Source organism: Gigantopelta aegis, chromosome 4, assembly GCF_016097555.1.
Source record: "Gigantopelta aegis isolate Gae_Host chromosome 4, Gae_host_genome, whole genome shotgun sequence".
Lineage (NCBI taxonomy): Eukaryota > Metazoa > Mollusca > Gastropoda > Neomphalida > Peltospiridae > Gigantopelta > Gigantopelta aegis.
The window spans coordinates 30,912,265-30,934,308 of NC_054702.1; the positions used below are offsets into that span (position 1 = coordinate 30,912,265).

Below are 22,044 nucleotides of genomic sequence, written 5' to 3' on the forward strand. Positions count from 1 at the left end.
GTTTGTAATTTATATTCCTGTATTAAATGTTGATATAGTAATCTCTTTGTCGATGCCATTATTTTACTATAGCAGTTTTGTTTAAATACATCGCATATTCTTTCTTTAATTATATGATAATAACTGTCCAAAACACGCCGCGCATAGGAAATTATTTATTATCAATGGCTACCAGATTATTTGCAGTTTACCAATGATTAAAAGCCAAGTCATGCTCCCGTTTTTTGTAACGTGTAGTAATTTACTATCGTGTCATCCGATAGCGGAAGTGTGGTAATTTAAGTCGGTTTGCGAGGGTCATCACCAAACAATCTGTACAGAACTTTAACGTTAACACAATTCTCTGCCATAGTCAATTGTTTGCTTTGTGCTGCGTTCAAATACAATTAATCGATTTGATGTCCATTAGATAACGTCAGATATCAAGTCATGATCATAAATTTAAAGGCTATTCAACCTAAATCAGGTGACTTTTTTTTTTAATTTGGGATAGTTTGAGAGCTTGGACATTTTACACCCCCTCACCCGCCTCAACACTTACACACCCTTCTCCGTTCCATGGGCGTACATGGGGGGGGGGGGGTCGATGGGTTCGACCGAATCCCCCATGAAATCGCTTTTTTTACAATTTATTATATCTGACATTGATATCGGACATTATTATATTTACTCAACATAGAAATATATGCCCAATATCTCTGCAATCTATTTTGGAACCCCCCTTATCAAAATCCCTGACATTATTATATTTACTCAACATAGAAATATATGCCCAATATCTCTGCAATCTATTTTGGAACCCCCCTTTTCAAAATCCTATGTACGCCCATGCGTTCAAATCCAATCAGTCAAAATGTATTGCAGGTTTTCATTTGGAAAAAGAAGGAAATGTTTTATTTAACGACGCACTCAACACATTTTATTTACGGTTATATGGCGTCGGACATATGGTTAAGTACCACACAGATATTGAGGGAGGAAACTCGCTGTCGCCACTTCATGGGCTACTATTTTCGATTAGCAGCAAGGGATCTTTTATATGCACCATCCCATAGACAGGATAGCACATACCACGACCTTTGATGCACCAGTCGTGGTGCACTAGCTGGAGCGAGAAATAGCCTTCATTTGGAAATGATTCTACAAGAAATACTAAAGACACTGTTTCAAAACGTCCGAACCGCATGCAAAATATAATTTGGAATTATAGGAAGCTGGAAAAGTGTACTTGGACCGTAATAGATGGGGCGGGAGGTAGCCCAGTGGTACACTGCTCGCTTGATGCGCGGTCTGTCTGGGATCGATCCCCGTCGGTGGGCCCATTGGGCTATTTCTCGTTCCAGCCAGTGCACTACGACTGGTATTACAAAGGCCGTGGTATGTGCTATCCTGTCTGTGGGATGGTGCATATAAAATATCCCTTTCTGCTAATCGAAAAAGAGTAGCCTATGAAGTGGCGACAGCAGGTTTCCTCTATATATATCTGTGTGGTCCGATGCCATATAACCGAAAATACAATGTGTTGAATGCGCCGTTAAATAAAACATTTCCTTCTTTTTGACCGTAAGAGAGCAAGACGGACATTTGGACAGCTATAATGAGAGCATTAAACGTGATTTCTTGACATATGAACAGCAAAATTAGCCATTTTAAAACATTATTTTGTTTACTATTATTGTACATGGTATTATAACTCAAGAATGTTTTCTTTAGATAGCCATAGAAGCGCATTCTTGACATCTGAATAGCAAAATTAGCCATTTTCAGACAGTGATATTAGTTGCTCTTTTAGAGTGTTATAACCAAATAATTATTATTTAGATGAGTTGAAAAACGTTACTGTTAGATCTGAATCGCTAAATCGTGAATATTAGCGTTGGCCGCCATCACTGAACACTACATAAAAACGGTTAGGCCTACCGCTGTATTTTGCGCCAAGCATTTTGTTGCACATGTAGCATGTGCTACGGACTCCGCGCTTCAGAGGGCCCCGCGGTGTACATTTATTTTCACAGGTTATTTCCCCCCTCTCCCCGAGGGGGTTGCAAAATATATATCCTGGGAAGGGGGAACCACTGTTATTTGTGCTACAGGCCCCGCGGATCCTTAAACCGACTCTGGTTTCAGTGCTTGGAAAAGAAAACATCACCTGGAGAGGGAGACAGCAGACAAGCAGGCGAAGGTGTCCCGCCTTCCCACCCCAAACCCGCTCAAGCAAATGTCCTTTTTAAAATTCGCTCACCACTATCTAGACCCCCCTCTGCTAAAATTCCTGTACACAAGCCTAACAGTTATAAGTCACCTCATTGAAATATTTACATATTGTGTATTAACAAGTGATATATGCATGCAGATGATCATTTTTCAACAGGGATAGTGTACTTGATCTCTATATTACAGTCGCCGAATTATACAATCAGAGACTTTAAATAACTTATTGGTTTGGTAAAAAACAGAAAATAAAAAATAAATAAACCCAAAACCAAAACAAAACAACAAAAACAAAAAACCCCAACCCCCCCCCCCCCCCCCCCCCCCCTCCACAAGAGAATACACCCTGCGTTTCATAGCATTAAGTGCATCAGATTCTGAGTGTGTCGTTCTGTACTGTGCGCGGTAGTTCTGACGACGGTAAGGATGGTAAGAAATGGGTTTATTTGGTGACGCACCACTCAACACAATTTATTATGGTTATATTGACGTCGGACATTGTGGTTAAATACCACAAAGATCAAGGGTAACAGTGCACGAAGCGGACTGTATAGCAATGACCAGCATTCAAGTCGTATTTCATGTCATGACGATGTGTAGAAAACTGGCCGCGTGAAGATCTGGGCAGATTACTTGCTGGATGATGAAATGCACCTGTACTTCCAGTCTTCCAGTTCATATTGTCATCACTGAATAAGTTCAACCATATAAGCGTACGAGACATTGGAAAAGTGGGGAGACGGTGGGTGGGGTCTTCTTGGGTGTAGACAAAGAGGAAAAAACACCCGAGTCAAATCCAGACCTGTAAAATAAATATCAGTGTCATGGGAAAAATTTAAAAAATCTGTGGAAATTCCAGACGATGTCAGCTCCACCTCTGCCTAGTGCTAGAGCAAAACTTATAGATATTCGGAGAAAATGGGCTAATCTGAGACCTCTTTACCATGTATTTCCATCATTCTTCCCTCAAAATTTAGTTGTAATCCATGTAAAACTGCATAGTGATTCGTTTGCAACCCTATACAGCGGTTTGGTAGTAATGTTAATATGAATAAATGTTGTTATCCAGATTCGAGCATTTTCGTTTAATTCGGGCAAATGTCAGCCTTACAAAAATGGGAGCCCGGACGCCTATAAATTCACCACGTTTCAGGTAAATTAAAAAAAAAAAAATTCTAATGACATTGTATTGATATCTTTACCACTTTAATAATATATATGTACTTATTAATACATTGTAAAACAACATATATTAACAGGTTTCAACTAATTTTACTTTTTTTTATTGTATAGCTGCAGACACTGATGTCAAAAGTTTGTTTTATGTTGAAAGAAATGGAACGATGGTTGAGAAAGTACTTGGCAAAGGTTATCAAGATGGAAGTAATCAAGTCTACACCCTAACTGAGGTGCCATACCTGCCGAGAAAAAATCAGCTGAAATACGAGTTCCTTGCCACGGGCGTAGGAAGGTGCAAAAAAGAGGAAGGGGGGGGGGGGGGTAGAGGCACGAAACACACACAAATATATGTATAAATATATAAAGCATCGCTTCCTACTCCAGTGCTTGCTGCTGGGCTCCGGAGCAAGAGAATTCAACGGGCCTCGGTGGTGTCAAAGTTAAGCCATCAGACTTAAGGCTGGTAGGTACTAGATTCGCAGCCCAGTACCGGCTCCCACCCAGAGCCAGTTTTAACCACTGTGACGGAACATGCTCTTAATTTTGTTTTCGCCTGTGGCGATATTAATTGTTTTAGAGGGTCGTGTGCAGTCTCAATATGCACTTAAGCCCAGGTGGACCTTGCTACGTAATACCTCTGCGCGACGGTCGTCAAGCTGTACTTCCAATACACACCCAGCCCAGGTGCGGAGGCCATGTGGCCAGTAGTTATGTAATACCTCCGCGCGACCATGGAATCTCTAGCGAACTGGCGACAGTAAGTCTGACTATCTAAGAAAAATATGCCGGCGTGGTCGCTGTGGAAATATCACTTGATAGGGGGAGGGCCGCGATGTACCCACAGGCGATATTCGGATTTTTAGGATAAATAGCTAGGGTTTTAAGAGATATCAGGGAGAAACATAGGAAGGCTTCCAGGGATCACTGTCCGTCTGGACTGGTAATTATATATTTTTTGCTCTGTGTATAACCTTGATGTGATTGATGTGACTTTAAATATTTTAATACTGTATTATACCAATATTATTTAGACGGTGCTGCCGGTCATCTGACGCAGTAAACTGTAGGCTCACTGTCTAAATAATTATTAAAGCTTAGCCAGTCATCCTAAAGGACCTAGGTAAACTGTAGGTTATTGTCTTTATTGTGATAGGTACCAGTACTAATTCTGTGTTACAAGGTTACTGAATGAGTAGTAAGGGTTAATTAAAAATTAACCAGTTAGGAATAGAGTTGTAATTCCTTTATTAATTAAGTTCCCCTGGAAGCGTTTCTCAATTATCACACGTGTGGGTGTTGTGTCACGGTGAAGTGATTAGCATATTGTGTAAACTAGACACCTAGAGATTAACTAATTAAGTGATCAGTTCTGGGTTGTTATTATTTGTTGTTGTTAATTAACTACTGCGGCAGTACATTGGTCAGCGTAGGTTAATACAGATTCCAAAGTGTATTGTGTTTTTGTTGTGTTTTCTAGTGAACTAAACGTGCTATATTACATATACTTTATATAAGATCGTATCTCTGATCATACCTAGACGAGCCACACTAGGGTATAACCACCCGTTACAGAGAGATCTAATAGATATACAGTTAGGAGAGATATTTGGATAATTGTGTTTCATTCAGTTACGGGTATTATAGGATCCCCGTGACAACCACCATGGATAGGTGTAAGACCACTACACCCTCTCCAGGAGGAAACATGTATTTGTGTGAAAAACAATTAAAATTTTATTTACTTTGTATTAAAAAAAAAAAAAGTTTTGGTCTATGTTGCTGTAAGTCTTTTATTTAATTTGTAGGTTATATTTTGCTATAAAATAGTTTTTTGTATGTGAAACAATGTTTTATGTCTTTATTTATAGAGTAATCTGGATCTGCTGTTTTTTGACCAAATCTCCTGCTTTGTTTTTTTATCGCAATCTCCTGCCAAGCCGGGGTCCAAGGTTGAGAGGCCTGTACATAATAAAGTTATACACAAACGTTCAACGCAATATCTCAAGGCAGTGTGAATAAAATTTCCAGAAAATTGTATGTGGGACAGACACAGACAGAAGGCTAGCTCCGGTTGGACCGCTAGGGAACTAAAAAAAACCCAAGCAATATTGATTTTCATATTTTAATTTACATAAGATATTCCACAGAGAAAGTAGAGTATAAAGTATTTTTAAGAATACAAAAAAATTGTCAAAAACTGTCAGTTGAACAGATTCAATTATGCCGTAAGTTACAAAGCCCTTTCTTTAATAGGGTTAGATAACACATTGTCCATTTTCACTCAGAATCAGTCTGATAAGATCTGTATTTCCAAAGAACATAAAAATTCACTGTGATGTCCAGAAATCCAAGATGGCCGTGTTACATCTTGTCCAGTCAAACTGTTATGGAGTAGAAGCACCTATTAACATATGAAGGGTTTTGCAGGAAAATGCAATAAATCCATTTTTTTAAAATGGAAAAAAGAAAGAAAGAAAGAAAGAAATGTTTTATTTAATGACGCACTCAACACATTTTATTTACGGTTATATGGCGTCAGACATATGGTTATGGACCACACAGATAGAGAGGAAACCTGCTGTTGCCACTTCATAGGCTACTCTTTTCGATTAGCAGCAAGGGTTCTTTTATATGCACCATCCCATAGACAGGGTAGTACATACCACAGCCTTTGATATACCAGTCGTGGTGCACTGGCTGGAATGAGAAATAGCCCAATGAGCTTTTTTTTTTTTTTTAAATGGAGACCAAGGCACCATTGCACAAAGCGATCTTAGAACTAAGATCACCGTAAGTCCATAACAACTTTCTGCACTTAAGGTGATCTTAGCACTAAGATTGCTTTGTAAAACCAGGACCCAGGGAACTAATTCTTAAAGCTCTCGATGGTCTCTATAAAAAAAACACCAAGACATCTTCTTTGAAAGTTTTTTTGCACTGCATTGCGAGACCTCAAAGTTGCTACAGCTTAATGAATTAGGTCTCGTCACTTTTTAAAATAACACATTTAATTAAAACTAACACGTATTGAAAATGAGGAAGAATTGCCATGAATCATGTACACAGTAGAGTCCTGTTGATAACTGACACCTGTGTACCTGCATTCACCATATCACAAGTAATCATGGGAAAAGATGATATGTTCTGGGGCTAAAATATTCTGGCTGCAATGTAATTTTATTTTATTGCAGTCGAAACACTAGAGCATGGTTATTTGTTTATTATGAACAATAGAGTTAGCTTAGTTTATGGTCAGGGTTAGCTTTAGACTTGAAATAAATATTTTTGCAGTACTTTATATTTTTTTTATATAACATGCCAATATAACATATTTCAAAGCAGACTCCTACTAGGACAATAACACATTTTTAAAGCCGCTGATCCTGGTTTCATAGGTCATACACAGGCATCGAAATAAGCATTGTGTCTGGTAACCCATTTACAGGTTACACAAAATATAACCTGGTAACCTATAGGTTTCCAAAACTATATGAAAGTTAGAATTGAATTCCTATTACTACTACGCGGTCGTTCTAAAATTGTAACGGTGCGCGCGAATATCGGTACGAGAAACGAAATCCGGAAGTAAATTTATCTAGTGGGCGCTGCTTAAACGCGGATTGCCAAAATTTGCTTTGCAATTCCACAAGTGCGCATGAACATCGGTGCAATTTTGTACGAAAAAACAAAACGCGGACGTAAATTCATCATGTGTTAAACACGGAGTGACTTGCGCGCGAACATCGATGCAATTCCTGACGAGATAATAAAACGCAGAAGTCCTGAATGCATTGCCTGGTTTACGTTCGGAAACGAAACTACCGACTTCTCTAACATGTGGTAACCTCCCGGTAACCTGAACGACCGTTCTCGACTTATTTCGATGCCTGATACATTATGTACATATAACATATTTTGAGCTACTACAAATGCCATGATGGCCAGGCCTCATGTTTCTAAAGGGTTTAGACATATTAGTCTGTCCAATGCAATGTGTTAAGTGTACTGTTAAATAAAACACTTCTTTCTTTCTTTTTAATAGTGTAAGATTTCAATGTCATCGTAATGCCATACCAACTGTGGCATGAGAAATCATTAACAATTTGATTCTAATCTTGAAAGTTTTATGAACGCGGGCCTTGAAACAAATTGGATTTGCCAAAACTGATAATAAAATAAATAACGTTTTAAAGTAATGTATAAGTTATCAGTGAAAAAAGTTAAACAGCTCCAACAATTTTACACAGCCTAGAAGCTCAGGGGTCTAATTCACAAAGGTCTCTTCGGCTCTGCTAGACAACAAATCATCCTCTTTGCAATTCTTTTAGCATTGCACTGTAAGATCGCAAAGATGCAAGAGTTTAGTGAATTAGGCCCCAGATCTGCAACTTTAAGCATTTATTTTTGTCACAAAACCCCTCATATGAAGATTTGCATGTTGTCAGCAATGTCCATCAAGTGACTTCAGAGAACTAATGTGGAGAGAAAAAGCCTGTAAAAAGGGCAGAATAATAAGTGAAACAAAAACAAGGGCTGTCATCTTCAAACTTGAAATCACAGACAAAAAAAACAGCGGGTCATTGAATTATATATTAATTAACAACATTTGCAATTGATGATAGGAATATCCCTGTACATTTCTTGGAATCTTTCATTTACATTCATACATTTTGATTTATCCAATTAAGGTGCAAATATGCTGGCCTGGCCTGACAAACGTTGGTTCTCTCAGTTGTCTGTCCAGGACAGTGGTCCATTGTTTGTGGTTGATGAAAGTTGTGGATGTTAAATGTCCTGGACAGAGGTCCATTGTTTGTGGTTGATGAAAGTCGTGGTTGTTAAATGTTCAGGACAGTGGTCCATTGTTTGTGGTTGATGAAAGTTGTGGATGTTAAATGTCCTGGACAGTGATCCATTATTTGTGGTTAATAAAAGTTGTGGTTGTTAAATGTCCTGGACAGTGGTCCGTTGTTTGTGGTTGATGAAAATCGTGGTTGTTAAATGTCATAGCCTTACATATTATCTTCTGTGGCCTTAGGCTAGAATATTTCACACAAACTCTTATTCTGTTCCTGTGTCAGTTAAAGGGGCATTTTCATTATGCGATTAGTCACACTGACTTGTCGCATGCGATAGGTCGTAGCATCACCAATCATATGTTTATACAACTAATGTCATTCCGAATCAGGTGGTCTTACTGTACTATTCGATCACATGTAATAAATCGCTGCAACTAATCACATAATAAAAATGTCCCTTAAACAAATTTAAATTCACCTGAACCGCCAACTGGTTGCATGGAAAGGCCTATGTTTTAAAACTAACAGTTGCAAACCCTTTCAAAAATGTTTCTAGATTGATTTTGCACACCTGAAAGATACTGCAAAATGAATTTGTTTTAAAATTTATTTGGAATGTCAATGTAGCACAGAACAGATGTATACACAAACGTGCTATGATCAGATTACTCACTGAATAAGCAAATATAATTCACTTAATCATACAATTGGTTATCTAGGTCAAAATTAACTGAACCGACTTCCAGTTAGCAAAGATTTTGAAATATCATCCCCTTTTGTTTCCACGACTGGGATATGAACTCAGAACCTACCAGCTTTAAAGGTACTTGGTTCTCTTACAACACTGGAGAGTATTTGTCTAAAACTAGTTTCTTTCTTGCAATAGTAACCTTTTTCACATCTATTCATGTCAAATTTACTTCCAATTTCATGTGGTACTTGACAACTGGAAATGTTCAATTCTTATCTGGAGCCGTTCTGAATTGTCACAATAGGTTCTTTTTCCAAAAGGTCCTTCCAAAAATCATCATGAAAATTGTCGCATGCCCACAAATGTCACATAAAAGATACTGCAATATGCTTTTATAGACATTAGGGCACACATAAACTCGCCAGATGTACACAAATTAATATTCCAAATAAGAAACTCTACTTTTCAACCAAAAAGGAAAGGAATATTTAATGACACCTCAGCACATTTTAAACTGTACAGCTATTTGGTGTTTGACTTAGGTTTATTGTGACATTCAGGGGTGGGAATTGGTGAAATGTAAAAAGAGGAAATCTAGAGGGGTCCCGGAAATTCTTGAAGTCCTAGGTTAAAATCTGTGCCATCCGACACATTTTGGAGGAAAGGATGATTAAAATGCGAGGAAATGCAATGTTCCATGAGAGGATAACAGCTGATCCGAGGAGAATTCCCACCCCTGGACATTAGGTTGATGGAGAAAAAATAAGGTCACCTGTTGCCACCATAGGCTATTCCTAATGATAAACCATCAAGGGATGTTTTTCATGCACTTTCCCACAGACAGGAGAGTACATACAGTCTATTAAGGGTGATCGATCCTGTGACCCACTGCACCTCAAACAAGAGCTCCACCAGTGAGCTACATCCTGCCACATTTCACACACACACACACACATATATATATATACATTGTGTTTAGAGGACGAAGTACCTTTAAATTCAATGGCTTAACAATAGGGCAATCTAACGCTTATAAAACTTTTAGGGCCGAATTTACAAAGCCTGCATTTGTGCATGCAACTTCATGTATATATATTTTCAATGCTTAAACATCTTAATTTGTTTAATAAAAACAGGCTTGGTAAATCTGGCACAAAGTCTAAATTCGAGTCTTTCATAATGCCTTGAGACTTTAACATCATGGCAATGCCATACAAACTATATGCATGGGTGCAACGGCATTAAAGATTTCGAGTCCAGACTTTGAAAGTTTTATAGGCACAGGCGCTGGTTGGAATTTTTTTATGCATTTTGATTTAGGAATGCTGTAAGAGAAAAACATGCCAAACAGAATTCAAAACACATTATGTATAATAGAATCCCAACACATTTCCATCATTTAATTATTGACAATTATACTTTTAATCCTTCCATTACAAAATTATGCTCTTTAAAGAGGCAAATGAGAGTACTGCACTCATAATTATTATTTTATTTTATTTTGACATTTGACACAAATGATATGCACACCACACCTTCAGTTAGCCAGTACTCGTATCAATAATTATGCAGATTGATGACAGCAGCACCAAACTTTATAGAACTATCCATAAATTCTGTCAATACATTTTCCAGCACTGTCCCTCCCTCCCACTTGTAAGATATATACAGCTTCTTCAATCAAAAACAAATATTACAGCATAATGTTTCAATGACAATTCATAATTCAAATTCAGTTTGAGAAGGCATCAACTGAACTTTATATTTCATGTTAATGTTTCAATTTTGATCTATGCTCAAAATACCTGTTTCAACTGAATGATTTTACACATGAAATCATTTCTGACATGATCTCTGCTCAAAATCTGTTAAAAATAAATAATTTTACAGAATTGTGAAATCGCTTGCGACACGATTTGCGCTTCATTGTAAACCATGTGAAGCTAATAACTCAATGTATATAACCCTGTCATATTTGAACCAGTGGCAAGAAATTGCAAATTAATCTCTCCCAAACACCTTCCGGTCCGGCTCACACCAATAAAAAGGAATGTTTGTTCAATGATTACCCCCCCCCCCCCCCCTCCACCTTCCCATCCACCCATAGGTTTTTCACCATCGTTTGCCAAATCATAGTTTGCTGATGACAACTTTTTTATTTTATTACCAAATTCACTAAATTGATTGAAAGAAATAAGGAAACACGTGATATTTGAGAACAAAATTCAATTCACTGCTGTCTAGTATTTAGGTTGTTTAACATGACGAGATGAAATACTGAAATGTCAGTACTGTAACAATGAATATCAGTAACAAAGGTCTGATATTATGGATGAGGATTCTATAATAGCAAGCAATATTTGCTGTTACTGTTTAAGTGTTCCCATATTCCTTTCCATCAGTATAATTATAGCAATCTAGCTTTAACCCTGTACACACCCTATGTCCCTGTGTCTGATATTAACACACAAACAGCCCATGATCATGTTACTCCTGTCAGACTGTTTGTATGGTGGCCGTCTGTCTGTCTGTATGATTATATCGATCTAGCTTAAACCCTGTACCCACCCCTATCCCCATGTATGATAATATTAACCCACAAACAGCCCATGTTGTCGTTATTCCTGCCGTTGCTGCTGTCCGACCGTCTGTATGGCCGTCTGTCTGTCCAGTTCCTCAAGGTCTATGGCGCGAGACATGCGCTGCGTGTTGTCCGATGGTTTCAGCATGTAGCGAGCCTGCAGCTCCTCAACATAGTCCTTGATCAGATGAGCTATTTGAGATGCCTGCAAATAAAGAATATCAAAAACATTATATCGCAATATGTCAGAAATATAATGCCAAACAGAGCTGGGCGGTATACCGTATAGACCATTCGGTGTTGATATCGTGTCAGTATTGTACTGAACACACCTCAAAATACTTAAATTTCGGTACTGAAACATATTCTCGCCATTAAATTAAACTTATATGCAATAAAGTTTTTATCTTTACAATTAAACATAGATATATTATACAGCTCACAATGGCAAGGAATTTAAATGATGCCTCAGTGAATTCTGAAACTAGGAAAATGAGATTGAAAAATTGCTGCTGCCACATTGGTAACCATTATTAATAAATAAAGTAACAAGAAATCTTTTATATACATTTTCCAGTAGACAGGACAAAACATACCATGACCTTTGATGTGCCAGTCATGGGGCACTTTCTGGTACGAGAGGAAAAATCCAGGTACTTAATATTCTTACACACCCGTTGGTGAGAACACCATGCATTATTTATTATAACACATACCCTGTTTACACGCGTACGTGTGTTAACAAATTCAAGACATACGACTGGCTGCTACTAGGTGATGTCCAGGTCACCAATACCATATATCCAATGAAAAACAACATAGTGGAAAACTATTACATTGTGATGTATAGTTAACCTGACAATCACGTGTCTGTAACGCGTAAGTCAGCTACAAGTGCAAAGGGTTGTAAATGTCTTTTAGTCGAATAAGATGTTAAAATTTGCTTCAAACCTGGTTTTTGTGGATATGTAAAAAATAGAATAATACATTCTTATCTGGTAGATACCATTTATCTCACAACTCGTTGTGTAAAAAAACCTATCAAATTTGCTTTTGCTCGTTAGATACATTTTAAAACAACTTGTTGTGAGATAAATGGTATCTAATGGACATGAATGTATTAGTCTCTATATAATAATAATGCATTTTTTATTTAATGAGGGCAACACAGTTAGCAAATGCAACCCAAGCTCTCACTACACCCCACGCAGCAGCTCAAAATTATTTACAAAAATGGTCAAAAATTAGGGGCTGAATTTATGAAGGCTGTTTTTCTTAACCGCAGGTGTTTAAGCATTATAAATGTACCGGTATGTAGTTACAGGTGTAAGACGCAAACAATCTTTGTAAATTTGACCCTCTGTTTTTTTTACTGAATTATTACGTCAATTTTTTTTATAAGAAAAATCATCTCCTATATCAGGGTTTCTGCCAGAGGGTAAAACGGGTATGGCGCCATAGCCAACTTTTTTTTCTCAAGATTTTGTTTTTTAAATTAACTATTTGACAAAATTAATTACTCTTACCATTATTATATGATTTTCTTTAACCCTAAAGTTAACTCATTTTCTTTCTGGGGGAGGCCCCCCATACCCCCTGTTGACTGTGGTTGCATTAAATTTTATAGCGCCATACCCAAAAATTTCTTTGTGACAGAAACACGGTCTATACTGTGTGAATGACCAAGTAATAAATCTAGACAGAGCACAGTACCTGATTAGTGTTAAACATGAACTTGGTTCCCTTCGCTACATGGCCAATGACGATCATGATGCTCTTGATGGCCGGACTAGAGTGAACAATGTCTGCATAGGGGTACGCTCCAAGCACTCTCTGTAAACAAATCAAATAAAGGAGTAGAGATGTGTGGTATAACCAGTATATCGCATTATACATTTTGAACAATATGTTAGTCACACGTATTATATCTTCAAACAAAAACTACCCATGTAAGAAAAGAAAGTTAAAGTTTGTTTTGTTTAACGACACCACTAGAGCACATTGATTTATTAATCACCAGCTATTGGATGTCAAACATTTGGTAATTCTGACATATAGGCTTAGAGAAAACCAGCTAGATTTTTTCATTAGTAGCAAGGGATCCCCATGTTTAGTCAAACAATATATATTACAGAATACACAAAAAATGCCAACTTGTCCCATCCACCTGTGAAGGACCTTTAACTTCTATTTTCTAAAACAACAACGGGTTTTGGGCTCCTATTAAAAAATCCTGGATCCATGCCTGGCCACATATATTTTGCAATGATCATTTGCCTATATCTGGTGATCGATTCTGTGACCATGTCGTAATCATTCTACCACTAAGCTACATCTTGCACTGGTATAACAGGAGAGTATACAGTCTTGTACTGTGTGTACTTACAAAGGTTTTTGCCTCCAGCAGATGAATTCCTCTTTGATGGACCGCCAGTAGAAGAGTCTTGGGTAACATTGAAGTGTAGGTTTGCTACAAATAAAATTGTTCAAATATATCATTCACAGATACACACAATCTTGGATAACATGGAAGGTATGTTTACTTTAACAAAAATACAGTCAAATCCGCTTAATTGCATAGCCCCCGTGCATTTCAAATTTATGTCTTTATAAAGCTATTCAAATATGCAACATAATTTGTATTGATTTAATGCTAAATGGTTCTGTGCAGCCGAATAATATGCAAATAACCAATTTATGCTATAAACCGATATGCAATAAAGTGGATTTGACTGTACTTCAATATATACATGGTCATAGCTAACAATGAAGTGTACATGTGTGTGTATGTATGTATGTAAAACAAAACAACTCAATCAACTCACACTCACACTCACACATTTACAAACACAAATATCTTGAATTAGATAAAAATGTAAACCTCTGAAAACACTTTTTGCCTAATACATGTAATTGAACAAGAGAAGGACACAACTCGACATATTTTCAATATTCACGATTCACATGCAATTAGTTTTTATGCGATATAAATTTCTGACTGTGCAAAAATAGATCATGTTGACTTTGGCAAGATGGTTATCATATTCTAATTATGGTTATTTAATTAAACCTCATTTTTTTCTGTACAATTTAGTATTGTGGCATGCAGATTCAATTATAAGTTATAACGTACAGTTACTCAACTAGATTTTATAATCCAAATGATATTCTTACTATTGACTACAAAATATGAAACTATACATTGTTTTAAAAATTGGTTTCCAATTTTAATTAATATTCCAACCTTATTATGATTTACAATATAACAAGATCCCCAGTAACATCTAACCAGAGACAACAGTTCATCAGAGTTCTCTCCCCTACCAACAGTGTATCTCTGGTAGTGGAGACTTTCTATGAAATGTTAATAAACCAGAACACCTTACAGGTATGTTGATTTTTTAAAATTAAAATATATTTACATGTATTTGCTACTTAAAAATAGAACATTCTTTTAAAATAATTTTAATATTTAATCTCAAAAGTGATTGGTGTTAAAAAAAAAAGAAGAAAAAAAGAAAGAGTCGTCAAAAAGCTCAGTTCTTTAAATCACCACCAAGCATGTATTTGAAAATCTGTTGTGGTATAGGGAATGCATTATTTAATATTTCAAATAAACAAGAACAGGTTTGTGGATGCATTCCTCTTCTCAAATCCCACACCATCTATGTGATGAGAACAAATACTAAGCAGTTCGCAGATGCAGTTTTGAAGACATGGCGAAAGACAAAAAGAAAGTATTTCTAAGCAATGATAAGTAAGCCACAAACCCCGACTTCAAAGACTGTTGATCCAAAGAGTTCCCACTTCTTTAAGACATCGATGAAGTGAATCACAGCTCGCTGGGGGCTTAGATCCAGCACGGTTTTATGCATAGTGGCAACATCTTCAACCTTGACACTAGGTCGAAGGTCACGTGGTAGAATGCGAGTCACAGAACTGAAACAACAACATTATTATTTATTATTAATACCATATACTATACACAATTTCAGAATGGAACAGTATACAACCAATTCTTGCACAATTTATGCATTAATAAATATTGCAATAAAAGATAAGAATATGCACAACATTTTATGCAATACACATATTAAAATACCTGTAGTCAATTTCACAACTTTTCATGTCTTCAATTTCAGACTGAATCTTCAAGGCACATAGACGAACCTAAAATATAAAAATAAAATCCAAATCCATTACAAATTGTTTCAGTAGTAAGGATCTGAATCCCTGTCAATTAACCAGAAAAATGCTTTTCTTTTTTGATAAGAAGATAAAGCTATTCAACCTAAGTAACTCAAAATAAAAATGTACATGGCCATGTAAATTTTTCTTGCTTATTAGTCTTTTTTTGGTTGTTGTTTAAACTCATAACTGTATAAAAGACATTGTAGTCTTAGGTTCAAACACTGATTTCTGGTGCAAGATTGTTTCAGTTTTTTTGCTATTTTAATTTGTGTTTACATCCAAGCACACTGACCAGGGCACACACACCTCAGCTATCTGGACTGTCTGTCCAGGACAGTGGGTTTATGGTTAGTGAGAGAGAAGTCAGTGTATAGTGGCCTTATATCTACCCACTGAGTCGTTAAACTAAATCTGGATGGGAGTCGGTACCGGCAGTCGACCCCAGTACCTACCTGCCTTAGGTCTGATGGCTCTAACCACAACACCAGCGAGGCTGGTATAAGACTGAAAGAAAACTGATGGCTTTAACCACGACACCAGCGAGGCTGGTATAGGACTGAAAGAAGACTGATGGATTTAACCACAACACCAGCGAGGCTGGTATAAGACTGAAAGATGTCGGATGGCTTTAACCACAACACCAGCGAGGCTGGTATAAGACTGAAAGAAAACTGATGGCTTTAACCACAACACCAGCGAGGCTGGTATAGGACTGAAAGAAGACTGATGGATTTAACCACGACACCAGCGAGGCTGGTATAGGACTGAAAGAAAACTGATGGATTTAACCACGACACCAGCGAGGCTGGTATAGGACTGAAAGAAGACTGATGGATTTAACCACGACACCAGCGAGGCTGGTATAGGACTGAAAGATGTCTGATGGATTTAACCACGACACCAGCGAGGCTGGTATAAGACTGATGGATTTAACCACGACACCAGCGAGGCTGGTATAAGACTGAAAGATGACTGATGGATTTAACCACGACACCAGCGAGGCTGGTATAAGACTGAAAGAAGACTGATGGCTTTAACCACGACACCAGCGAGGCTGGTATAGGACTGAAAGATGACTGATGGATTTAATCACGACACCAGCGAGGCTGGTATAAGACTGAAAGATGACTGATGGATTTAATCACGACACCAGCGAGGCTGGTATAAGACTGAAAGAAGACTGATGGCTTTAACCACGACACCAGCGAGGCTGGTATAAGACTGAAAGAAGACTGATGGCTTTAACCACGACACCAGCGAGGCTGGTATAAGACTGAAAGAAGACTGATGGCTTTAACCACGACACCAGCGAGGCGTATAGGACTGAAAGATGCTGGATTTAATCACGACACCAGTGACTGGAAAGAAGACTGATGGCTTTAACCACGACACCAGCGAGGCTGGTATAAGACTGAAAGATGTCTGATGGATTTAACCACGACACCAGTGAGGCTGGTATAAGACTGAAAGATGTCTGATGGATTTAACCACGACACCAGCGAGGCTGGTATAAGACTGAAAGACTGATGGCTGGTTAAACCTGATGGATTTAACCACGACACCAGCGAGGCTGGTATAAGACTGAAAGATGACTGATGGCTTTAACCACGACACCAGCGAGGCTGGTATAAGACTGAAAGAAGACTGATGGATTTAACCACGACACCAGCGAGGCTGGTATAAGACTGAAAGAAGACTGATGGATTTAACCACGACACCAGCGAGGCTGGTATAAGACTGAAAGAAGACTGATGGCTTTAACCACGACACCAGCGAGGCTGGTATAGGACTGAAAGATGTCTGATGGATTTAATCACGACATCAGCGAGGCTGGTATAAGACTGAAAGAAGACTGATGGCTTTAACCACGACACCAGCGAGGCTGGTATAAGACTGAAAGAAGACTGATGGCTTTAACCACAACACCAGCGAGGCTGGTATAAGACTGAAAGAAAACTGATGGCTTTAAGCGTGCACTACAACAGCTTGCTCTGAATGTGCACGTAAAGCCCTGACCTGACTTGACCTGACCTGATGGATTTAACCACGACACCAACGAGGCTGGTATAGGACTGGTAGACTGACAAAAACTTACACAGTCCTGCAGTGTGATGGGGATCCTCTGTTCAAACACGTCCTCGGTGAGCTGGTGGAAGACGAGGTCACACTCCGCCGGGTCGTTCTGGTTCATGTACGGCTCAATAAACAGCCGTTTCTGAAACACAAGATACAGTGTTACATGAAATCACACTCATTAGCTGCTTTGAAGTGACAAAACTCACCGATCATCATATTACTCAATAATGCATAACACGAACGCAACCACAGTTTTAATAAACCAATATGTTATTGCTATAAATAGTACTTATTAGTAACCTAATGAATTGATAAGGAAGATATCCTTTAAGGATTTTCTTTAAAGAGCAATAATTAAATTTCTGTTACATTCATTACAATATAATGCCATCCCATTGGTCTAGACGAGGCAATGGGAGTTTGTTCATTTCCCGATGAACGTAAAAATTATGTCGCCAGGGAATGACATATCTGATGACGTCATTTTATATGGGCAAGTTGACTTATTGAGCATTATTGTTTATGGACCAAAAAGAATTCAAAATTAAGTATGAAATTTCAGTGTTATTCTTAGCAAGTATGATACTAATTTAACTATAAGTATTGTCTGTTATTTCTTTTATGTTTATTTGGGTATGAAAAGAAAAATCATCTGCAAACTTATGTGAGAACGGCTTCGCCGATTCACACAGTTTACGGATGATTTTTTTTTTTCATACCCCGATGAACCTAAAAGAAATAACAGACAATTCTTAAGTAATGCATGAAAAATAGGTGGCTTTCACTTAGTTATGGTATACATCACACTGCCATCCCAAGTTGTACTTGCATACACGGTTTAACAATCCTACATGAATTGATTAAGAAAGATAAGCCCTAGAAATGAAAAGTTAACTAGAAAAAGACTGGCATATAAAAATAGTTTTTGAAAGGCTGTAATATAATGATTGGTATTTTAATCTAGAATGATGTAATATGAAAATAAAACTGACTTTAAAGACCAGTCTGAGATCTCGGACTGCTCCACTTCTTGACAGTCTCTCCCACTTGCTCAACATGTCCGACAGTCTCTCGTCATACACCATACTGCGCTCTGAAAACAAACGTTAACATGATAAACATGTCCGATAGTCTCTCGTCATACACCATACTACGCTCTGAAAACAAAACATTAACATGATAAACATGTCTGACAGTCTCTCATCATACACTATGCTGCGCTCTGAAAACAAAACGTTAACATGATAAACATGTCTGACAGTCTCTCGTCATACACCATGCTGCACTCTGAAAACAAATCATTAACATGATAAACATGTCCGACAAGTCTTTTCATAAACCAGATAGGGTAAAAACTAAATATCATCATACACTGTACTGCACTCACATGTAAGAACAACATTCTACCACACACCATACTAGATACTCAAATCATCGATGAAATGCTAAAAAAATATCCAAGATATCTTATCGGCTCACAAGAAACCAAGATTTTCATCAGCATTCATTGTAATAATTACACCGTTTTCACATGTACAATATATATCCAGATCAATAAATATTTACTTAATTTCGTTTTATGTGTATGTATGAACATTGGCACGTATATAAGTTGAAAATGATAAAAACTAATGAAAGTGATTCCCAAAATAATCTTAAAATGGGTGTTAGACGTGTCAAGTATAATCATATAACAGCATTAATTAATCAGGCTACATAAAGAAACTGTATTTCTGTAGAATTAATGCAAAAAAAACCTAGTCCATATTCATCAAGTACTAGCCGTTAGCAATAAAACTGCATTAAACAATCACAAGTTACTTTTCTCGTTAAACTGAAAGCAATAATCCATTTCCTTTTAATTATCATTCATAAAATTGAGTTGTCTGCAAAATGCATGACTGGCCAGCCAAGCAACCCACATCTAAATCAAGTCAACAGGTACAATAGGAATACAAAGAGATTACAGGTAATATGGTTCAGTCTATTGTAATAGGGGAAATGGCGTTGATTAGAGGTCAGGTTAAGTTGAAAAGAAATATAAAAACAATCATTTCAGTTACTTACGAAAGTATAATTTTGCCTAACTCATTTTCATATGTACACTAAACTTAAGACATCGTTTACATGGTCATTCCAAAAAGAAATGGGTTACCGTAACAATTTTCTGTGTAACCCATAAATGGAATTCACACAGTTTTACTTCTCAAAGGCCTGTATTTTACACACGCAGTGAAACCCCTAAAAATTGGACCCTTAGTAAACCAACATTTTTTCATGGTCCTTTTTAAATATCAATAAAGAAAAGAACCTCTCTGGTTCTTGGGGGTTTGGTTTAGAGGTGTTTCACCGAATTGACATGCTTTAACAGACTGGCAAGGACAGAATGTACTAGTGTTGGGAATCGGTCAGAAGTTTGTCATCGATTATAATCAGTTTGCATCAACCGATCAACTTTAGATTACACAATCAGTCAATCTAATTAAAATTAGCTCCACTATTACATGTGGATCTAAAGACAGCCAGTTGGAGTTCATGTCCACCAATCAAAACCTTACTTGCAGAATCCTGCCAGTGATTTAAAACTAACAACACTGCGTAGTCCCCAATGTCCAGGTAACATTTCGTCTGTAAATAATAATTTAAATATTGGCCAATCACACTTCGGCTTTTATAACGTTATTTAGGAGCATACAAATTCTAAAAATATCAGGTGAGTCTATTTTAGTGGCCGCAGTACAGCGAACCATACCAATATGTACGGGGTGGGTTATCAGTCTTCAATTTTACATTAAAAATTATTTATTTATTTATAAAATTAAAAAAACCTAAATCAGTCTTCAGTTTTACATTACAAATTATTTATTTTATAAAATAAAACATGTTTTAAGACATTCGTAATTCACACGAAACATGTCGTATACCCTCAGGATAATTCGGAATGTTTTCAAATTATTTTTAAATCACTGGCAGGATTCTGCAAGTAAGGTTTTGATTGGTGGACATGAGCTCCAACTGGCTGTCTTTAGATCCACATGTAATAGTGGAGCTAATTTTAATTAGATTGACAATCAGTTAAATTGAATTAAAAGGACCATGCATCTATTATTATTTGTAGACTATATAAATTGCTTATTTCACCTTTATTAACTATTTAATATCTGTTTTCTTTAAAACTCACAATTGAAAACAAACATCATCCCCAACATACATGTGTATTTATATCAATTCTATCATTTAAACTGGAAGAACAATTAGTTAACATTTTCCCACACAAATCGATTATGGAATTTAACAATGGATCATCACATTGGTAGAGACAAACTGATCAATTTTGATTAAAATCAAGCCTTTTTTTCGTACTATGGAATTTACTACAAGCTATTTATTTCTGAGCCAATTGTTTTCTAAATTGCACACAAAAATTGTCGTTTTATTTCCGTTTTTTTCAAAACATTTTTACTTTTCTTCTCACATCAAACCAAACTGAAACTATTTACAAAAAACATTTTTATAGGAGGATTGGACGCACTATAGACTGTACAGTACCTGAAGAACTCATGATTTCGTAGAGGGCAAAACACTCGGCGTCTAATCTCATTCCTATCTTCGCCTTCACCGTCTTTATAACCTGCAGTAAGATCAATAATCAGTGTTGACAACTGGTTGTAATCTCATCAATATTCATCAATTATGATCGGTTTGCACCAACTGATCAACTTTTAATTATATAATTACAACACACATGAACTTAGGATGAATTTTAGTTCAAAAGACATATATATAGCATATACATGTATGCTTATTTGTTTTTTTTTTTTTTGTTTTTTTTAAAGACACCACTAGAGCACATTGATTAATTAATCGTTGGCTATTAGATGTCAAACATTTGGTAATTCTGACACATCATCAGGGGAAACCTGGTAAATTTTTCCTAATGCAGCAAGGAATCTTTTATCAGCACTTTCCCACAGACACAAAAGCATAAACCTTTGACCAGTTGTGGTATGCATATTGTGTTCATCAGGATAGACCCAAAAATTATTGCTAATTTTATTTTAGTTTTTGATACCTGTCTGTTAAATTGTGTTTACGTACACTAAACACCAATGCCAACTTCAGCTGATTTCACCTACATTTGATAATCTAGACTATAGGAATAATTACAATTAATGTTTCCTAATTAGTCATCACACCACTGGAGCCCAACTTAACTCTTTTTTATATAATTGATCATCAGAACACCACTAAAAAAACATCTGAATATACAGTTAAAGTTTGTTTTGTTTAACACCACCACTCGAGCCCAACTTAAC

At 36.9% G+C, this 22,044-nt stretch overlaps 1 protein-coding gene across 2 annotated transcripts in view; it reads right to left on the bottom strand.

Moving 5' to 3' along the window:
- Nucleotides 1–7,923: 7,923 nt before the first annotated feature.
- Nucleotides 7,924–22,044, bottom strand: part of LOC121370367 (unconventional myosin-VIIb-like) — a 162,006-nt gene continuing 147,885 nt past the window's right edge. For both annotated transcript variants that reach the window (XM_041495534.1, XM_041495533.1), the window contains 8 exons: nucleotides 21,278–21,359; nucleotides 18,721–18,821; nucleotides 17,748–17,867; nucleotides 15,564–15,631; nucleotides 15,232–15,400; nucleotides 13,848–13,931; nucleotides 13,175–13,294; nucleotides 7,924–11,666 (listed from right to left, as the gene is read on the bottom strand). In XM_041495534.1, the coding sequence (XP_041351468.1) occupies nucleotides 11,499–11,666; nucleotides 13,175–13,294; nucleotides 13,848–13,931; nucleotides 15,232–15,400; nucleotides 15,564–15,631; nucleotides 17,748–17,867; nucleotides 18,721–18,821; nucleotides 21,278–21,359 (912 nt within the window). In that variant the 3' untranslated portion in view covers nucleotides 7,924–11,498. The remainder of the gene's footprint in view (nucleotides 11,667–13,174; nucleotides 13,295–13,847; nucleotides 13,932–15,231; nucleotides 15,401–15,563; nucleotides 15,632–17,747; nucleotides 17,868–18,720; nucleotides 18,822–21,277; nucleotides 21,360–22,044) is intronic.